The sequence below is a fragment of the Lutjanus erythropterus genome, chromosome 16 (genome assembly GCF_056507025.1).
Source record: "Lutjanus erythropterus isolate fLutEry1 chromosome 16, fLutEry1.hap2, whole genome shotgun sequence".
NCBI lineage: Eukaryota > Metazoa > Chordata > Actinopteri > Lutjaniformes > Lutjanidae > Lutjanus > Lutjanus erythropterus.
The window spans coordinates 37,987,501-38,010,000 of NC_139332.1; the positions used below are offsets into that span (position 1 = coordinate 37,987,501).

Below are 22,500 nucleotides of genomic sequence, written 5' to 3' on the forward strand. Positions count from 1 at the left end.
ACGCTGATGAGTTTGTTTTTACACTATAAAATGTTGCAGAAACAGAAGCTACAGATGTAATTTTCAAAAATTAATCATTATTCAGTTCCTCCAGGAAGTTGCAATGTTGCGATCAAACAAATTCACACAAATTCACACAAATTCATACAAATTCACACAAATTCACACAAATTCACACAAATTCTCACAAATTCAAACAAATTCACACAAATTCAAACAAATTCACACAAATTCACACAAATTCACACAAATTCACACAAATTCTCACGAATTCAAACAAATTCACACAAATTCACACAAATTCACACAAATTCAAACAAATTCACACAAATTCACACAAATTCAAACAAATTCACACAAATTCAAACAAATTCACACAAATTCACACAAATTCACACAAATTCAAACAAATTCACACAAATTCACACAAATTCATACAAATTCACACAATTCCTGTGAATTCTGAGCAACTGCACATTTTTTTTCAATCACTGCAACTTTCCTGCTAATTTGGCCAATAAACATAACTTCCTGTTTGTTATCGTTATTGACATTTATCAACTCTGCACACTTCTTTATTTTGTTTTTTACTTTAACTTTATCTGCTTTTCTTTATTTTCCCCCCATTAAAGCAGATTCAGATTTTGTTAGAATTTTATAACCCTGAGTGTTTTTGCCCTGTAATGGAAAAAAACAAACAACAACAACAAAAAAAATAAAAGAAAAGAAAAAAAGAAAATTACACCTTTTTTTCAGTCTTCACTTGCTCCTGGAATGTCTTGGCAAAAAATGTCTAAAAACATTCCAACGTGCATCACACTTTGAAATCAGACATTTTTGGCTGCAACAATCCCGAAAATAACCCACAAAATCCTGGAGGGACTGATTATTATCTTTGTTTTTCCATGAAATGTCAGTTTCATCATGTAAAAGACCTTTGTGTGTCTGCGAGACTAAAACCTGTCAGTTATGGAAACAAACATTTTGTCACATGTTTGCGATACATGAAGGTTATCATGTGTCTGGGTTCTGTATGTCAGCGACGTGTACATTTTGTTCTGTAATTGTTGTGACGTGTAAATGTCACTGTGTTCATGTCGCGTTTATATTTTAAGCATGAAATGTTCCCTTCAGTAGATATCAGGGCTGTGATGACTTTTTCTTTTTTTGACTGCAGGGAAAAAGCGATGCAGTCCTGCAGGACGGCGGTTTACAGCCACTGACAAAATAATCACATTTTATTAAAGGACACTGTTAGAAGAGCAGCAGATCGACGGCGCAGCTCACAGCCGAGCAGAAACTTAAACTCAGCAGTCAGTTGTCAGTGTGACAGTAAATGTTCAGTTCAGGTTAATAAATGCTGCAGCTTCTTAAAGTCTCATCTGTTGTTTCAAACTGTTGGAGAAGTAACGGCGTAAACCCTGAAGTAAACTGAGCAGGAGAGGCTAACATTAAGCTAATGTTAATGTTAGCATAGTAACTTTATAACGTCAGCTCCAGAGCGATCGTACGTCTTACAGAAGTTTTGTAATTAGCCTCAAACTGCAGCGTCTTTTTAAATCCATGATGAAAAATCGTGTAGTTATTAATCTATTTTTCCATCTTGAAAAGTTGTTGTTAGCATGTTGGTAATCGCCCACTGGCAATCCCATGATGCCTTGGGTTGAATGCTGACCAATCAGAAAATGACCCTTCAAAATAAAAGTTGGGGTGATGACACAGTAGGAATCACATGAGTGTGATATTACATTAATGCAGTTATCGTCACAGCCCTGGATACTTACTTTGGTTGTTATTGATTAAAACAATTTTAAGGGAACCTTATAAAATGATTATTTATATATACTGTGCAATGATTAATAGGTTGAAAACAGGTAAAACATCATTAAAAAATGACATTTTTAGATTATTTAAGATAATTCAGCACTTAACTAAGCAATATGTATAAGTTTTTCCAGCTCTAATCTAAAAACGCCAATAATTTATGATGTTTTTTTTCTTATTCCAACCCGTTCCTGTTTATGAAGTTAATCACTATGAGCCAAAACACTGTTAGATTTTCTAAAATTCAACTCAAGATGGATCCTCAGATATCCAGTATCAGTCAGGTACTAAATGTGCTAAAATTCAGAATTTGTTTGTTAAAATGCAGAACTGAAACAGAACCATCAGGTCTTTGAGGTTTGTTCTGCTCCTGATCTGTTCTGCCCTGTTCTGTGTTAAAATCCACTTTTCAAATTCTCAAGGTATTGTGGTTTTGTTGTGCTAAAATCGTACATTTTAAATAAAAACATCAAATATCAGGCGCAGTATTGTTATTAGCTGTGTTCTTGCAGAGTAAAACTACATATTGCACAGAGTGGGCAGCGTTCAGGGGAACCAGCAGCATAGTTTTACCCCCCAGCAGGTTTATCTGTCGTCTGTTACAGCCCGTCTTTTTCTTTGTTTCTGATATTATTGCTTATTCTCTCTTTGTGATGCAGAAAGTGAAACTCCCTGATTTTTGTTGCAGCTCAACAAATCTCACTGATGTTTGAAAAATCTGTCCGACAGTGAGCTGCAGGGACATTTTGTGAGGAGACATGAGGCTACAACTGAATCAGAAACCAACAATTTATAAGATTGTTTTAACAGAAGTGTTACAGAAGAAGACTTACAAAATATCAGTAATCAAATCAAGTCACAGATATTTAAATTCTTAATAATCAGTGTCCATTTTCAGTGTTTCCGTCCTGAAAAAGAAGAACCCCCCTGTAGGAAACATAGTGCTCTTCAGTGCCTTCATGTTTTAGTCATATTGAAAAAGTTCCCCGTCATATAAACGCTGACATCTTTGCTTGTAAAAACAATTGTCTCTAAATGACAAAACTGTCTTTTTTCATCATCCAAAACCCCTTTCAAAAAACTCCTGGGAGAAAAATTTGTCTTTGAATTCGTTGGAGAGGCTTTTCACTTCACTTTCAGCAGAAAAAGAAGAAGAAAAAACGTGCAGCACCACTGGAGAAGGTGAAGGGAAGCGCCTCTCCGTTAAAATGACATTTTAATTCAAATTAAATGTGACATCTGTCACACAAAGAGACTTTGTGGAGTAAAACGGGCAGCAGAAGTGAGAGGGCGTCTAGTGCACTGTGGAGGATTAAAGTCATTTAACCTCCTGGGAAGAACTGTATCGCTGGTTTCAAAATTAATCCACATTTGCTTAAGTGTTCACGTGCGTCCCGACATCCCTGGATTAAAACATGAAAAACATCTCCAAAAATCCTGTCAGCTCTTTTTGTGCGTCAGCATGTTTAAACTGCTACTTTCATTGAGAGAATTCAGTTAATATTTGAAACAAAACATCCTCATTACGGCGTCTCTGACTCGTCGTCGTCCTCCAGTGATGTCGGCGAGGTGGGCGTATCATCTTCATCTGCTGCCGCATTCGCTGTGGGTAACGCAACCACCGCCGCCGTTGGTGTCATCTTCTCATAGGTCCTCCGGCGCTGCCGCCGCAGCGTTTGGCTCTGCAGCTCCTTCACCTCCTGTAGGACCTCCTGCGCCTCCTTCCAGGACGACACGGCCTCCTCCAGGAGGCGCTCTGCCTCGGCTCGCCTGCTCTCCACCTCCAGGTCCTCCTCCGACAGCAGGGATGAAGGCAAGGAGGACGGAGGCGGAGACAGACTGTGTTTGTCGGGGGTTTTGGGCTGCGAAGACTCGAAGGATCCAGAAAAACTTGGGGAGTTCTTCTGACTTGTACTGGGCGACTCGTTGCTGCTCCCCTGACGAGAGGAGTTGGTCTCGCTGACTCGTGGAGAATCACATCCTTTGACCTGAGAGGAGTCAGGTGAGTCAGGTGACTTCTGTACTGGAGAGTCATTGTCCTTGTTGGGACAGGAGGACGATCCCTTCAGTTTTGGTGACCTGACGGTGTCGGAGCTCTTCGTCTTAGGAGAGTCGGTCAGACGAGGTGAATCTTTGAGTTGAGGAGACTCGTGTGCTTTGGCGGCAGGTGAATGTGACCCTCTGGAGCGCGGCGAGTCCGTTCCTTTGGAGCGATTCTTCTTGGCTTTGGATCGAGGTGACTCCCTCCCTCTCAGACGAGGAGAGTCTTTGCCCCGGAGGCGAGGAGAGTCGCTGCTCCTGCTCCGTGGGGATCCAGACGACCGGCTGAGGAGGACAACAAGACAAATTTTAAATATCGGTAATTTGATTTCCCTTTTAGACCCTTTGGTGTTTCCAACTTTACAAAGTCGAGTTGCACAGATGAGCATCGTTCAAACCAACTCGATAGAAATTCCATTCTTTTCATACCATTGTACAAACACAATGAGGTGGTAGCATGATGCATGCTGCCCAGAAACAGGCGTCCCAAACAGTTATGGATTTGGTGCCTTGTTCATGAGCCACGAGGTGAAACTGGCACCTCTCAGACTGAGCTACTGCCACCCCCAATTTTGTTGGATTTACCCAACACTTCTGCCCTTGATGACACCTTTCCACCAACATGAACCTTGGATTTTGTTCAACTTCTAACCCTTTTAGAAGAACTGGTTTACTTTTCTGTGCACTAGAGAGTCATTTTGTTTATCTGCCCTTTCCCAAAAAAGCTAACACTATCTTCAAGCACAACAAGAAGAATGAATCCTTACAGTGGCTCTGTGAGTCCACATTGTCATCCGAACATGACTGGTCGAATGCATTTGCGAATACACTTTTTGATTCTTATTATCACTGAGATGTTAAGGTTAGCTTGTAGCGATCAGCTAGTGCACGGGAGGTTACTGGAGTTCATTCCCACACACACACACACACGCCCCCGTCACCGTCACACACACACCTCCGTGCCGGAGCCAATGGCCGCCTACACCTCAATGTCTTATATTGATGACGATTCACCAAGATGGCGCACACACAGTCCGACGAGGGAGCGGTGAGGCCGCCCTGCAGTGGAATACCTTGTGTGCATCGTTGTTTCCGTGATCAGTAGTTCGCGTAGTTCGCTGGGAGCCGTATGGTGGAAATCTGTCTGGAGGAGAAGTCTGGTTGTTCAATCTCCGACGACACGTACCCGTGGATTATAACGTCTTCGATCTCCTGAAGCCGCAGCGTCTCTGGAACACTCCCGACTGACTGGACGGAGACGACTGGACTGGACTGACTGGACTCGACTAACGAGAGGTGACTCCGGTTTGCCGTGAGTTTATTTTTTGTTCTCTTTTTTGCTTTTTATTTCTTGGGGGTATAAAAAAAAACTGAACTGACTCTTCTCTCTGAATCAAGTGTTTTGTTTTGTGCACCGAACTGAACTGTGGGAACAGTGTGCCTTTTCTTTTGTTTTGTTTGGACTGTTGAAAGGGAAAATCCAGACTGGATTATTTTTGAGTTCTGGAAGGGATTTTTTCATTGGTTGCTGTAATTGTTTGTGTGTTGCAATATACTGAGTGCTCTTGATCCTATTGCAGTGGTGTTGTGTTGTTTGTGGCCTTGCTGGGGAAGGGAGGTATTTTCTTTACGGTGAAAGAGTTTTTTGTTCTTGAATTTATGTGCGGTTGACAACTTAAAAAATTATAATACTGACTCACACCCTGACGAAGTATTGTTAGGCGCTGACCTAACTGGCACCCCAAACATATATGTCTGACCGTTACAAGCCTTTGTTAGACTGTTGCCTTTGGTTGGTCTCACAATTCCAGACAGTTGGATATCTCACCACCTACAGATGGTCTGAGGATTTCTAAATGCAAAATAGTTGCTTTGAATGGCGGCAAGAACAGACACAAACAAACCCCTTACCATTATTCAAGGACACTTGGGACACAGTATTCTCTAATCATGCTCCTCAGTGGTAGACACACCCTCACGACTTTGGATTCGTTCTGCAGAAACTCACTCAGTTTCCAGCCAGTTTTAGCAAGGCAAGACAATCTGATGTCATTCCTTTAACTTTGGAAGATTAAAAGTGCACATCAAGACTTTTGGAAGTCAGATAATTATTAGTGACAACAATCAAACTAACCTGGAGTGAGGAGAGTCGGAGCCCCTGAGGTGGTGGAGGCGAGGGGAGTCGATACCCTTCAGGTAAGGTGAGCTGTCTCCTCGCTCTCTCTCTGCTTTTGCCTTCTGCAGCTCCTGTTGATCACAACACACAACATCAGTCTGAATTATATCCCATTGATCTGTTTCTGCAGGATACCATTTGCCTCTGGTGATCATACAATCAACAAAATTTCAGTGGAGTCACGGATGAAGCAGTCAAACCTGCAGCCTCATCTCCTCCAGCAGCTCCTGAGCTCTTTGCATCCTCTGGGCGATTAGACTCTGCAACTGACCCACCGGCTGTACTGAAGCCCCACCCCCTGCCTCCTCTTCAGTTGGGCAGCGACGAAGAGCAGAGCGCAATTCAGATCGAATCATTGCCGGTCTGACGAGGGGGAAAAAGGAAAAAGGTAAGGGCAACAAAGGAAAGAGGAAGTTAGAGATAAACTTTTACAAGAGAAGTAAATACTTCATAAGACCACAACTTCTAGATCCTGATTCTCTTTTGCAGGGTGGCTGGGCTCAGCCCCGACTGTACTCCAAAACAGAACAACTGCAATCACCACAGATGCCATCCATCCATCCATCCATCTTCAACCACTGGTCCAAAATTGGAGCGCGGTGGTAACAGTTCCAGCAGGACACCCCGAGGCATTCCCAGGCCAGGATGGAGATATAATGCCTTCAACTAGTTCTCAGTCTGCCCCGTGGCCTCCTCCCAGCTGGACGTGCCTGGAACACCTCCCTAGAGAGGCGACCAGGTGGCATTCGTATGAGATGCCCAAACCACCTCAACTGGCTCTTCTCTACACAAAGGAGTAGTGGCTCTACTCTGAGTTCCTCACAGATGACTAAGCTTTTCACCCTATACCTAAGGGAGATGGCAGCCACCCTCCTGAGAAAACCCATTTCGGCTCTTTGTATCCACAATCTCATTTTCACCACAGACGCGTTGTAGTTTACTACTTTCTGGAGTCCATATGGATGAGTTGTTCCATACATGTGCAGATGGTTCTCCCTGGTTTGTTGTAGTCTAGTGGCCTTGCAGACAAGTTGTAGACAAGTCTGAATCTGCACGTGCCTGTGATCATGAAATTCACGGAGATATAATTTCAGCTTTAGATAGTTTAGAGTTGTGCAAGTATCTGGTCAGTATGAATCCTGGACACCTTACTTGAGAGGTTTTTCCAGGTGCATCCAACTGGGAGGAGATCCAGACAAATCTGGGAAATACATAAGGAATTATATTATGTCCCATCTAATCAGTGAATGTCTTGGAATCACCCAGATAAGCTGGAAGACACAACTAGGGAAATGGATGTCTGGACTACCTTGTTTGGCCTGCTGCCACCACGACCTCAACTGGATGGAAGTGGATAGACGGACTTGATGACTTGATATAAGGATATAAAGGATAAATAATACATATCAAGCCATCAAGTCCATCTCTCCATTTTCTTCTGTTTATCTCAGGTCTGGCTGTGGTGGCAGCAGTAAGCAGGGTATTCCAAACATCTTCTCCCCAGCAAAACTTTCCAGCTTGCTTCAAGGATCCAGAAGTGTCCCCAGGTCAAGTGTCCCTCCAGTGAGTTCTGGATCTACTCCGGGGTCTCCTCTCAGTTGGACATGCCCAGAAAACCTTGAAAGGAAGGTGTCCTGGCAGAACCTGATCAGATGCCTGAACCGTATCAATTGGCTCCTTTCAAAGCGAAGGAGCAGCAGTTGTACTCTGAGCTCCTCACTCCGTCTCTAAGGCTGAGTCCAGACACCCTATGGATTGGTCTTCAAATGATTCCTTGATTGCATCTGCAGTAAGTTTTAAAAACAGTCACTGCTCTCAAAAGTACCACCTCAGGACAAATTCTAAATGTTACTGGATGTTAATGGGGATGAATTTGGTAAATTTTTGATTTATCAGAATTTGCTTTGTCAGATGAGGAGCTGTGTTGTGATTGTTTTTACTGTCAGGTGTTGGTTTACCTGGAGGAGAGGACTTCATCCATGGAGGCACAGCGACTCCGGCCTTGCATGCTAAATCTCTTCCCAGGCTGTGGTGTTCGAGACTGAGCCTGAAGGACCTGAAAGGTAAAACTTGGTTCAAGTCTGCTCTTGGTATCTGTAGTCCAGGAAATATTTGCATAATAAGGATTGACTTCTACCAGTGTACTAACGTCTTTTGGATCTTTCAGGTCTTGATGACACAAAGTCAAAGATTAGAGTTCTAGTGCTAACATAAAATAGCCTAGACCTCTGCTTTATGCAAATGAGTAGCAGCCAACATGACGCTATCTCTTGAAACCCACCATGGTGTTCCCAGAATGCATTGCACAGCTGCTTACATGGATGCACATACCTTTACTGAAAAAACAGAACAAAAATCCCAGATATGGGTCATTAAACCTGATACACCCCAAAGAAATACTGGGTTTTGGACAAATTTAAGCAGGTTGGGACTGGGAGCGTTTGCCTGATAAGCTAACAATCAGTGATTAATTTTGCAGGGTTTAGTCTTTATATTTTGCAGAAATTTAGGGCTTCAGGACAAGGATCAGAGGAGTTTCCTGACCTGTACCTGCTGGGTCTTGTGGACCTTGGAGGTCTCCAAGTGTGAATGTTTGCCCCAGGACCGCTCACTGCCCCTGGGCAGACTGCTGGTCTTCACTTTGGGCTCCTTGGAGGTCACCCGAAGCTTTGACACGTCGGTGTCGGCTCGCTGACGAACTCCGACACCCCGAGATCCGACAGCTGCCACCTGTCCACATGACCCGCCCCTCTGCAGGTCGACGTGGAGGCTGTTCTCCCAAGATTCCTGAGAGTCGCCATCGTAGTCTGGGCAGAAACCGTCCTCCTCAGCAACCAGGTCGAGGGTCAGCATGCCATGGGAAGAGGTGGACGCCTGGGGTGAGTTATTACAGACGACATTTTACCAAAGATAATATTAGGAATGCATTTAAAATGTTTTGATTGAGAATCAAAGAAAGATTGTGACAAAGATAAGATATCTCAGTACCACGGCCATCAGGTGTCCCCTGGTCGGTAGCCGACGGCCATGAGGGATCTTTGCTCGGTCTCTGGTGGGATGAGTCAGCGCACTGTCCTCCTCGATGGTCACCTGGACAGACACAGACAGACTGACTCAGAAATGACTGGAAGGTTTTATAACTCCTTACTGTATCTTAGTTTAAACAGAATCCATCCAACAATATGAAAACTACATACTGTTTGATAAACCCAGGGACATCGCTGAATCAAATGTAGCTCGTCCAGTTAATTAAAGTCAGAGACTATAAGCTTTATTAACATTTTACAGAGGTAAGGAACCCTTTAATAAGTTTCATCAAGGTTTACTACAAATAAAAGTCAACCTACAGTCCACCCATACCTCGTCTAAAATGCGGTTCTTGGCCTTGATGATTGCTACATTGAAGGCGTTGACCCATGATTCCTTCTCCTCAGGACTCACTGCCAGAAACACGAGGTTGGGAACCTGCAAAAACATAAAAACTACGTTTGGTACATGATACAGGTACAGTATGACTTACCTGTCCAGACTCATCCAGCCAGATTGAAACAAACAATATTCAAACAAACCCCAGACAACTTTTACAAGACAAGTTTTATTTTCAAGCTGCAGGAATGATTTAAAGTCCCTTAATGTCAAAAATGTTGTTATTGTAGCTGTAAGTAAAGATCTTTGATGTAGCTAGCCATGGTTTTAATGTAGCCTTATTTAGTGTCATTTATTGTTCAGTGTAGCTGATGTTGCTAAAGTTTAGTGCAGCCCATGTTTGTAGCTAATCTTTGGTACTAATGTAATCAGACCAAATTTCTTCAATGTAGGTTTTGCAGCTCAGATTTAGTGTAATTAGTGTAACTAAAGCTTTTCAGTGTAGCTCATGTAGCTAATGTTTAGTGTAGCTAGTGGGCTACATTGTGCAGTTTTTAAGTGAATAGCCAGAGTGCAAAAAACACAATGATTATTTTGTGTAATTACATTTTTTCTGGCCTAGCTCATGTAGATCATGTTTATTGTAGACAGTGTATTTAAAGTTCTTGGTTGCAGCTATTTTAGCTAATGTTTAATATAGGCTCTGTTTAGTGTAGGCTAAGTTAACGTTAATTAAAGTTGAAGCTAGCTTAGCGAATCTTTAGTAGCCAGTGTAATTTAGTTTTTTGGTGTTTTTAGTGTAGGTAGTGTAACTAAAGATGTTTTGGGGGTAAAGCTAGTCTAAACAGTGTTTAGTGTACTGAGTTGCATTGTGCACTTTTCTGACGTTAAGCTAATGCTTTACACTGTTGTTTAGGTTCTTCAGTATGAAAACAAAATGTTCTGGTTCTCCAATTTTACTTTGTGTAGTTGTTGTCAGTTTTGTTTTGTTTTTTATTGTAACTTAAGTTCTTTTGTTACACTGAAGTACATTTATTTATTTGCAGATCAATACACTTAATATGTTGTATAGCTAATGTTCTTTAGTTTTGCTGTTGTTCTGCAGTTTGTTCTTTTGTGTGCTTTATGTTCTTCAGTACATCTGTCATGTTATTTTCTGTCACTAATATTCTTTGTAGCCTGTAGTTAATATCATAGTGGACTTTCAGACTGTGCATCATTAGCCGAGTTGTTCCTGGGCTACTTCGGCCCTGAGATAATTTTCTCCTCTTTAACACCGTTTAGCTTCGTGTTTAGTTGATTTTCAGGGGATAAACCTGTGAACTCAGGGCTAACTCTGCTCCAGAGAGACAGACAGGCAGACAGACAGACAGGCAGAGAGACAGACAGGCAGAGAGACAGACAGAGAGACAGAGAGAGAGACAGACAGGCAGAGAGACAGTCAGAGAGACAGACAGGCAGAGACACAGACAGACAGAGAGACAGACAGACAGGCAGAGAGACAGGCAGAGAGACAGACAGAGAGACAGACAGACAGACAGAGAGACAGACAGAGAGACAGACAGACAGAGAGACAGACAGAGAGACAGGCAGAGAGACAGAGAGAGAGACAGACAGACAGAGAGACAGACAGAGAGACAGACAGACAGACAGACAGGCAGAGAGACAGTCAGAGAGACAGAGAGAGAGACAGACAGGCAGAGAGACAGACAGAGAGACAGTCAGACAGACAGACAGGCAGAGAGACAGTCAGAGAGACCGAGGCTAAAGTCAGAGAGACAGACAGAGAGACAGACAGAGAGACAGTCAGACAGACAGACAGACAGAGAGACAGACAGACAGAGAGACAGTCAGACAGACAGACAGACAGAGAGACAGACAGACAGAGAGACAGACAGGCAGAGAGACAGACAGGCAGAGAGACAGTCAGAGAGACAGAGAGAGAGACAGACAGGCAGAGAGACAGACAGAGAGACAGACAGACAGAGAGACAGACAGACAGACAGACAGGCAGAGAGACAGTCAGAGAGACAGAGAGAGAGACAGACAGGCAGAGAGACAGACAGGCAGAGAGACAGACAGAGAGACAGTCAGACAGACAGACAGGCAGAGAGACAGTCAGAGAGACCGAGGCTAAAGTCAGAGAGACAGACAGAGAGACAGACAGAGAGACAGTCAGACAGACAGACAGACAGAGAGACAGACAGACAGAGAGACAGTCAGACAGACAGACAGACAGAGAGACAGACAGACAGAGAGACAGACAGAGAGACAGTCAGACAGACAGACAGGCAGAGAGACAGTCAGACAGAGAGACAGATAGAGAGACAGTCAGAGAGACAGACAGACAGACAGAGAGACAGACAGACAGAGAGACAGACAGAGAGACAGTCAGACAGACAGACAGGCAGAGAGACAGTCAGAGAGACAGACAGACAGTCAGAGAGACAGACAGAGAGACAGACAGACAGAGAGACAGACAGTCAGAGAGACAGACAGACAGACAGTCAGAGAGACAGTGGGTGTGTGAGACAGGACAGTGTTTGGACTCTGCAGGGATTATTCTGCTGTAACTCGTCCTCTGACAGACTAATGAGATTCTGCGGATTAAACCTTTTCCGAGGAGGAAAAAAACAACACGGCTCGGCCAATCACTGCAGCCGAGGCTGGGTGGGTGAAATAAAATCTAATCCACCAATCCTGAGGCAGATGTAGGAGGAAATCCACCAATGACGTGGCAGCATGTGTCAGGCGGGGCAGAATAATCTCTGAGCACAGAGGACAGACATGAGAGACGAGGACGAAGACGAGTGAAGACAGAGACACAGAAAACTGACAAGGACAGAGGTGTTTGAAACAGAAAAGACTCAAATAAAGTACAAGTACCTCAAAAATAACAAACCATCATGACCCACATCAAAATACTTCATAGATAGTCAATTATTTTCTTGATCAATTGATTATTAGTTTGATCTGTAAAGAAAATGGTGAAAAATTAATCCTGTCACAATCTTGTCGGTTGAAAAACAGTTTGCGTTTGAGGTGAATTATTGATTATTTTATTTTGTATCAAGACTGATTTCAACCTAAATGGACAGAAGAATAACGATCAGAGTATCAATCACACAGGACAGACGAATTCAATAAGAAGACCAAAAAAAGAAACGAGAGGAAGAAGATATAACAAGACTAAAAACTACATAACAAGAAAAAAAAACACGTAAAGACATTAAAAAGACGTGACAAACCAAGAGATGTAACAGGATAAAAAGTAATGAGAAAAACGCAACAAGATGAAAAAGAAGAAAAACAAAATAAAAGATGTAAAAAGAGTAAAAAGACGCAACAAAAAACAATTAAAAAGACATAAAAGACTAAAAAGTCTGAGGACATTTTAAAGCTTGAACTTTTTCACTGTTACTGCAGTAAACAAGTTGAATCAGTACTTTTACTTTCATGAGAGTATTTTAACATCTGTATACTTCACTCAGTGTTATAAGATAAAGAGACGTTGCGTTCTGTGGCGCCTCCTCCTGGACGCCTCAGGTAAACTCAGGTGACTCACGGTGTTTCCCGGCTGCCTGCAGCGCAGCACAGTGAAGCGGCTGTGGTTCTTCTTGCTGCGACTCTTTGCCTTCCTCAGCTCCTCTGAACGCTCGTAATCAGCCAGATCGAACACCTCCTGAGCTTTACGCTCATCTTTCACCTGCAAACACACAGAACAAAGTCATTTACAGCTCCGTCAAAGAGCAGCGAGACCGACTTTCACCTGAACACAGATTCAGTTCAAGTACAAAAACAAAAAACTGACAAAACACCTGGAAATGATCTTTATTTTCTTTATCTGATGAAGAATGAAACAAAGAAACACAAAGTTTATCAATCAAAATATAAAAGATGAGATGGGAGAGACAAACACTGATGGGACTCGTGGTCCTTGGGGAGTTTACACCAGTTAAAGGAGTTCCAGTGGTTGTAAAGATCCTTGTGAAGGTTAAACTGGTCCTCTGGGGGGTTGAACTGGTCCTGAAGGAGGTGGAAGACCTTCATGGGGAGTTTACAGATGATTCCAGAGGTTGAAGGGGTCCTTTAGGTTCCAGGGGCCTTTGATAAAGCTCCAGATGTGGGTTAGAGTTCGAGCAGATTCCAGTCGTCCATGAGGACGTCCTGTTGGTCCTCCAGGTCCTCCAGGTTCTCCAGGTTCTCCAGGTTCTCCAGGTCCTCCAGGTCCTTCAGGGCGTTCTAAAGTTCTCAGTGGATTGTAGAAGGATGTGTGAGGAGGTTCACTGCTTAACAACCAGTCCTGTTGCTATGGTTACCTGTGATTTAGATCAGACCGTTGACCCGAACTGTGTTTGATTTTAACACCTGACACCCGATGGCCAATCAGAGAGCAGGATTCTCAGTCAGTCGGTCTGATTTGGTTTGACAGAAAAATGATCCGAGTGACACGTCTTCACTCAGAAACACTCTGAGCTCACAGCTGCTGTTTGATGTGATCAGATTAAAGACACACACACACACACGCACACACACACACACACACACACACACACACACACACACACACAGAGACACACACACACACACACACAGACACACACACACACAGACACACACACACACACACACACACACACACACAGACACACACACACACAGACACACTCACACACACACACACACAGAGACACACACACACACACACACACACACACACACACACAGACACACACACACACACACACACACACACACAGAGACACACACACACACACACACACACACACACACACACACACACACAGACACACACACACACACAGAGACACACATACACACACACACACACACACAGAGACACACACACACACACACACACACAGACACACACACACACACACACACACACACACGCACACACACACACACACACACAGACACACACACAGACACACACACACACACGCACACACACACACACAGACACACACACACACACAGACACACACACACACACACACACACAGACACACACACACACACACAGACTTTAAAACAAAAGAGGTTTTCTGACAAATAGTGAAGTAAAAAATGTGAAATTAGTTAAAAGATGATCAATAAAAGAGAGAATAAACTCGTATAAAAGTGTTTCAGAAGTGACCTCAGATAAAAATCATAAAAAAAATAAACGTGTCGATCAAAGAGTCAGAGCTCAAACTAAAATCAAAACAGTTTTTTGTAAAACGTCTCGAACCGTGATGATCTGAGACAGACGGGAACTCGAAGCCTCGAGTCGGCTGCAGGTTGACTTGATATAAAAAGGAGGATGTTTCAGTAAAAATCAGGTTGAATTTGGGTTAAATGAGTCGACTGAGCGCTTCGTTTGGTTTCCATGTTTCATTCATCTGAAACATTTTAACTTCGTTCAACTTTAATCCACAGAGATCATGTGAGGAGATCTGCAGCAGATTATAAAGTCCTGCAACAGCTGCTGCTCATCCTGCTGCACAAATACACACAAAACTGATCATATCTGTACTTTAATGTCTGTTTTACTCCTGCAGATACTCACAGTACTGCAAAAATACACATAATACTGATACTACCTGTACTTTAATGTCTGTTTTACTCCTGCAGATACTCACAGTACTGCAAAAATACACATAATACTGATACTACCTGTACTTTAATGTCTGTTTTACTCCTGCAGATACTCACAGTACTGCAAAAATACACATAATACTGATACTACCTGTACTTCTTTAGAGCTTTAGAGAGTCAGGTCTGCTGTGATCAACTATCAGATGTAACTAATGATTTCTGTAAATGAATGAGCTTCTTTTATTTTATTTTGAAAGTTGAACATCGTGTATTTAATATTGTTCATTTGATCGTGGAATGAGGACGTGTGTCCTCTCCACGCCCACTTGAGACCAAACATGACACTGTGACGTCCACCTGCAACGATCAGCTGGTGGAAAGAAAATAAGTTGCCCAATACTTTGATAATTGATTAATTCATCAGTTGTTTCAGTGATTTTTCCAGCAGAAATGTTGAATATTCTCAGGTTCCAGTTTGTTAAATGTGATGATTTGCTGCTTTTCTTTGTCACTGATGACATGAGAGGACACAAAAACATGGACTGTCCCTTTAATTTGAACCTTTACACAACAGAAGGTCACACACACACACACACACACACACACACACACACACACACACACACACTGATCGATGGGTGTCACAGCTGTGTGTTAGAGCTGATCTAAATTTAAATTTAAAATAACTGTGTGTGTGTGTGTGTGTGTGTGTGTGTGTGTGTGTGTGGTCAATAGAAGCTGGTGGTGTTGAACATTTGTCAATATCAGAGCTGATATGATCAATACGTCCTCTGAGCTTCAGCTGTGATACACAGACAGTGAACTGTTCTTTAATTCTTTAAATTAAAACAGCGTCTCTGAAACTCAAAGCTTTTCAGTATCGAAATCCTCAAAGTCAAAAAGGTCTGAAAGTTCACATTAATATGATTCTAATAAAGCAAAGATAAATAAAACTATTTGTAAACAACAACAAAACAAACAAAAAACAAAGCATCTTATTTACACAACATTGACAAAAGGCTTAGAGACTCTGAAAACCACGCCCACCACAAAGATCAACGCCATCTTCTTACATCATTTTCTTCTTGTTACGTCTTTTGTATCATTTTTGTCTCGTTACATTTTGTTACGTCATATTTGTCTTGTTACACTGTTTCATTGTTTTTGTTGTTTTTGTCTTGTTACGTCGTTTTTGAAAAGCCAGTTTGAAAATGTACGGAGTGTTCAAATGTAGTGAAGTACAGATACCTGCAAAAACTACTTAAGTAGAAAAGTAAAAGTACTTTGTTACCTCTCATCTCTGGCAATGATGCCACACGCTGCTTCAGTTAGAAATGATCACCTAGCACCTCCTTCCTGATGACATCACACAGTTTGTGAATGTGCAGCCTATCAAATCTCGGTCGAATCACAGCAAGAATTAATGAGACTATAATCAATAATCTGACTGATACATGTGATCAGACTGGAGGATAGTTTGGTCTGTAGATGTTCCTACATGAAGGAACATCGTGCAGGAGAACAGATTTAACACAGCGAGTCGTTTCCCTCAGGCCGCCGCCGCCGCCGCTGCTGCCGCCGCCGCCGCATTCAAGTGTTCTGGGTCAACTGAAGTACAGAAACATGACTGATGATGAAAGAAGCCATAATTACAGGAAACACACACACACACACAGACACACACACACACACACACAGACACACACACACACACACACACACACACACACACACACACACTCGTGGGTAACGTGAGTCATTATTCTGCAGCTCAGTTCAGTCGACCTCCACAGAAACGCAGAATAAATGAAGTGAAAACAGAACAAACTGGACTGAAATAATAAAAATCCTTTACATAAACAGACAAATAAATCAGATTATTTCTATTTCATTTCCTCTGTTTGAGCTTCTTCTTGCTCTTTATGATGTAGATGTGATGTTTAGTTGCTGTGAGTCACTTTTATATAACAGTGTGACGGAAAACATCTCAACTCAACTGGATGAAGTCAGATTAACATAAAAAACTGAATCTGGTTAAGTCATAAATACACCGTCACCTAAAACACTGATCCTGTTTAAACTGTGAATGAGCTGCTTTATGTTGTTTATCAGCCTGCAAACTCTTTTATTCTCATCACCACATAAAAACTTTCATCAATAATAAAAATAATCATTAGAGGAAAGTGTTGAAGGTTCGTGCAGTCTGCAGCTGTGACAGGGTTAATTAATCAATCAATCATTTTCAGTCATTGTTTAATTAAAAAAGAAGTCCAATCTTAAAAAATAGGTGCAAACATGTGTAGCACATAAACGCATGTGGCGGTAGATTTAAACCAATCACAGTTCAGCTCAGACCGGAGGCTCCTATTGGCTGATCTACTGTTGCAGCTGTGTGTGAACGATTCTTCAGTGAAACCCTGAATCAGTGACAGAAACTCCTGCAGGAAAAGTCAAGTAAGTAAAGAAAAGTAGAAGCCTCGATAAACTGTTTGCATGAGCACATGAAGCGCGAGCTGCTCGTCTCGTCGGAGGGATTCAGGACGGAGAAAATGAAACGACTCAACAATCCAGTTTTTAGACTTCGGACCTGCTGCAGCTTCAGTAACACTCAGGTGTGTGAACCTGTGCAGCAGTGTGTTTGTGTGACTCAGCAGAATATTCAGTGTGTGTGTGTGTGTGTACAGTTACATAACACACTGTTATATAATGTGGAGCTGCAGAACCAGTGTGAACACTCAGCACTTCAGGACTCAAACACACCTACTGCAGACCTGTCCTCTGCGCTGCATTCAGGGACTCCCCAACAATCTGAAAGCAGAGATCCATGGGATGATGAGAGCAGTGTCAGGTGAGCTGCTGCTGCTGCAGGTTTCCTGATCACTCTCTCCTCCTCTGATGCAGACGTGTCACATGACTTCTGCTCACAAACAAAGAGGAACTCAGCCTCTGTGAGTATTTGGTTGTTTTGTGAGCTGAGCTGTGCTTCACACACACACATCATGAGTCTGCAGCCAGAATGAGTTTGATGTGATCAGTTTGATCTGAGTTACAGAGAAACAGAATCTGTCTCAGCTCAGTTTCAGGACTTTGAAAACACCAAATCAGTCTGTCGGATCACAGCTGCAAGAACTGGTTTTATATGATGTGTGTGTGTGTGTGTGTGTGTGTGTGTGTGTGTGTGTGTGTGTGTGTCAGCGTGTGTGTGTGTGTGTGTGTGTGTGTGTGTGTGTGTCTGTGTGTCAGCGTGTGTGTGTGTGTGTGTGTGTGTGTGTGTGTGTGTCTGTGTGTGTGGCTGCAGGCTCAGCTGTGTCAGATGAAGATCTTTGATTCAGCGACACGTGTTGACTGCTCAGCCAGCAGCCTCGCTCTCTGTTTATGTGTGTACTAATGTGTGTGTGTGTGTGTGTGTGTGTGTGTGTGTGTGTGTGTGTGTGTGTGTGTGTGTGTGTGTGTGTGTGTGTATCAGTGTGTCTCTGAGGCCTCACAGTAGAATAAATTCAGATAAAAACTCTCTATATTTATCTCGGTGTCTCTCGGCTCTTTCAGGACATTTAGTCTTTTTAAAGACATCGTGACATCACAGGTCACATGACCACGCGGTCTGACTCAGCGTTGTTCAGAAATGACTCAGCATCATCAGAGCTGAAAATAAACTCGCAGCTGCAGCGTTCAGGTCTTTATCACGTCCAAGAAAACATCTCTACGAGTTTAGTTTAAAAGAACACGAGAACATGAGAACATGAGAACACAAGAACCTTAGAACACAAGAACATGAGCAGCTGAAATCATTTTCACTCTTAGAACAAACAATGAAATAAAATTCTTATAAAATAAAGATGTTTTGTTCCTGAACAGAAATAAAATCAACGTCTCCTTTAAAAACTGAACACGTTTCAGAAAACATGACTCATGTTTTGGTCTCACCCTCATTTATAAAGTTAGAACCAGACAGATGTTTTTAAACTTTTATTTGATTATTTATTATTGTTTATTTATACTGTAAATCATAATTATTCTTGTTAGACTGAAAAACTCTTTAGTGTTTCAGTTAAACTGCACATGAAATATGGATCTCAGATGTTAAAGGGCCTTAAATGTCGTCTTCTGTGTTTATGTTGTTAAATGTTTGTTTGTTTGTTTGTTTGTTTGTTTGTTTGTCTCCTGTGTGATTGGATGTTTGTGTCTGGTTTCTTATCCTGATGTTTGTTTGTTTATAATGTTACAAATGGAGCTGTTCAGACTTGTTCTGACAACAAGTATCAATCGATCAATCGATCGATCGATCGATCGATCAGATATTTTATGTGTGCTAATGTGTGACTGAGGAGGTTGTGATGTTTATTGTTTTTCATTGTTCCTGTTAAATGAATAAAGAGCTGCACACATTTACAAACTGAAATTAAACTTTTGAAATATAAAAGAAAAAAAATCTAAATCCTTCAAAAATAAAACAAAAATCAAATAAAAACTTCAAATAAAATAAATATAAGTTAATTACCTCTGACAAAGTACAATAACACTGGTGTCTATGTCAAAATTAAAGGAGAAATCTGTAAAATATTTCCTGTAATAAATCATAAAATGACCACGATGAGTCATCAGAGATTAAAGAAACAACGTCCTCCTGAAACTTTTCTGAATGAGTTTGTCTGTTTATGACTCAGAACAAATCAATAATCATATTTTAGAAGGAGCAGATGATAAATTAACAGTTAAATTGATCAAAATGTCACTGAAATCTGACATATTTCTTATTAAAATACTTCACACAATAAATTGATTATCAGAACAGCTGATTTATTCCTGGCTGCAGGATGATATTTTATATTTTCTTTTGATAGATTAATCAATTAACTGTGATTTATTAATCTGACTGAGTACACACACACACACACACACACACACACACACACACACACACACACACACAGAGCTAATGGAGCTGTCAGAAATCTACCCACAATCCTCTCTGTCCTGTCTAACATCACCACAGATTCTGTCTCTTCAGGACCACAAACAAACAGAAATGTGATAAATAAACATGTTTGTTTATGATAAAATATCAATAAAGTTCTGACCTCCTTGTCAGAGATGTAGAGACGGTCTCCTCTCAGAACCACATAACGGTTCCTCCACAGTTCTCTGAAGATCCCTCGACCGCAGAACTTCCTGATCCAGCCCACCTTCTCCGGCTGCTGGACGGCTTGAGGACCCCCTGAGTCCTGGACGCCCTGACAGGACAGAAGACAGAGGGGACAAGGGTTAATGAGAGACCAGTGAGACCAGCAGAGACCAGAGAGACCAGCAGAGACCAGCAGAGACCAGAGAGACCAGCAGAGACCAGACAGACCAGCAGAGACCAGCAGAGACCAGCAGAGACCAGAGAGACCAGCAGAGATCAGAGAGACCAGAGAGACCAGCAGAGACCAGAGAGACCAGCAGAGACCAGAGAGACCAGAAGAGACAAGAGAGACCAGCAGAGACCAGCAGAGACCAGAGAGACCAGAGAGACCAGCAGAGACCAGCAGAGACCAGAGAGACCAGAGAGACCAGCAGAGACCAGCAGCGACCAGAGAGACCAGCAGAGACCAGCAGAGACCAGAGAGACCAGCAGAGACCAGAGAGACCAGAGAGACCAGCAGAGACCAGTGAGACCAGCAGAGACCAGAGAGACCAGCAGAGACCAGAGAGACCAGCAGAGACAAGAGAGACCAGCAGAGACCAGAGAGACCAGCCGAGACCAGTGAGACCAGCAGAGACCAGAGAGACCAGCAGAGACCAGAGAGACCAGCAGAGACCAGCAGAGACCAGAGAGACCAGTGAGACCAGCAGAGACCAGTGAGACCAGCAGAGACCAGAGAGACCAGCAGAGACCAGAGAGACTGGCAGAGACCGGTAGAGACCAGCAGAGACCAGCGAGAACAGCAGAGACCAGTAGAGACAGCAGAGACCATCGGAGACCAGCAGAGACCAGAGAGACCAGCAGAGACCAGCAGAGACCAGCAGAGACCAGAGAGACCAGCAGAGACCAGTGAGACCAGCAGAGACCAGAGAGACCAGCAGAGACCAGAGAGACCGGCAGAGACCGGTAGAGACCAGCAGAGACCAGCGAGAACAGCAGAGACCAGTAGAGACAGCAGAGACCATCGGAGACCAGCAGAGACCAGAGAGACCAGCAGAGACCAGAGAGACCAGAGAGACCAGCAGAGACCAGCAGAGACCGGTAGAGACCAGCAGAGACCAGCGAGAACAGCAGAGACCAGTAGAGACAGCAGAGACCATCGGAGACCAGCAGAGACCAGAGAGACCAGTAGAGACAAGAGAGACCAGCAGAGGCCAGCAGAGACCAGAGAGACCAGCAGAGACCAGCGAGACCAGCAGACAGCAGAGATCAGAGAGACCAGAGAGACAAGAGAGACCAGCAGAGACCAGAGAGACAAGAGAGACCAGCAGAGGCCAGCAGAGACCAGAGAGACCAGCAGAGGCCAGCAGAGACCAGAGAGACCAGCAGAGACCAGAGAGACCAGTAGAGACAAGAGAGACCAGCAGAGACCAGTAGAGACAAGAGAGACCAGCAGAGACCAGAGAGACCAGCAGAGACCAGAAAGTTCAGTCTGACAGAAAGACCAGAGAGACCAGAGATTCAGATCCAGAGTCAAATGGACAACAGAAGGACAAACAGAAAGTTGAGACGTCCAACAGGACAGAGTTTGAGTAAACTTGTTGTTCAGACTGCAGAGACTTAATGAGAGGAAGGAAGGAAGGAAGGAAGGAACTAAGGACGGAGGAAAAAAAGGATGAAGCAAGGAAGATGATTTAAGGAAGGAGGGAAGGAGGAGACAATGGAGGGAAGAAATGATGGAAACAAGAATAAACCAGTAAACAGACTGAATCATTCATAAAGATAATCCAAATTTAAATAAATAAACAAACAACAAAATAAACAAGAAAGAGGAAGAAGAGGAGGAGGAGGAGGAGGAAGAGGAGGTGGAGAGGAGGAGGAGGAGGAAGAGGAGGTGAAGAGGAGGAGGAGGAAGAGGAGGAGGAGGAGAGTAAATATTGTCTCTGTCAGACTGACCTACTTTCATTACATAACAGAAGGAAGCTGAGAGACACCAACGAAGAAGAAAACAGCTGCTACAATGACAGAAGATCTGTGATGACGACAACAGGAAGAGAACAGGTGATTTACTTCAACTCAACAAAGTAAAAGTACACAAGTACCATCAGAGGAGAGTACTCAAAGTATTATTATTATTATTATTATTATTATTATTATTATTGTTGTTGTTGTTGTTGTTATTATTATTATCATTATTATTATTTACTCATGATTATGTGTAAGCAGTGTTTACATGTTGTAGCACATGGAGCTAATGCTAACAGCCAAGGCTAACCAGATGTGGGAAGTAACTAAGTACAAATACTTCATTACTTTTACTGACAACTTTTTAATTTTACTCGCTACAATTTATTTAACACAAACATCT

At 42.7% G+C, this 22,500-nt stretch overlaps 1 protein-coding gene across 2 annotated transcripts in view; it reads right to left on the reverse strand.

Moving 5' to 3' along the window:
• Positions 1-1,266: 1,266 nt before the first annotated feature.
• plekho1a (pleckstrin homology domain containing, family O member 1a) overlaps positions 1,267-22,500 on the reverse strand; it is a 22,987-nt gene continuing 1,753 nt past the window's right edge. Inside the window, exons 2-10 of one of the 2 annotated variants that reach the window (XM_084739586.1) lie at positions 20,089-20,241; positions 12,972-13,112; positions 9,401-9,505; positions 9,029-9,130; positions 8,591-8,914; positions 7,999-8,096; positions 6,241-6,403; positions 5,999-6,111; positions 1,267-4,149 (exon numbers count right to left, since the gene is read on the reverse strand). In XM_084739586.1, the coding sequence (XP_084595712.1) occupies positions 3,348-4,149; positions 5,999-6,111; positions 6,241-6,403; positions 7,999-8,096; positions 8,591-8,914; positions 9,029-9,130; positions 9,401-9,505; positions 12,972-13,112; positions 20,089-20,241 (2,001 nt within the window). In that variant the 3' untranslated portion in view covers positions 1,267-3,347. Of the gene's footprint in view, positions 4,150-5,998; positions 6,112-6,240; positions 6,404-7,998; positions 8,097-8,584; positions 8,915-9,028; positions 9,131-9,400; positions 9,506-12,971; positions 13,113-20,088; positions 20,242-22,500 lie in introns of both variants that reach the window. The other variant, XM_084739585.1, reaches the window with a different exon arrangement.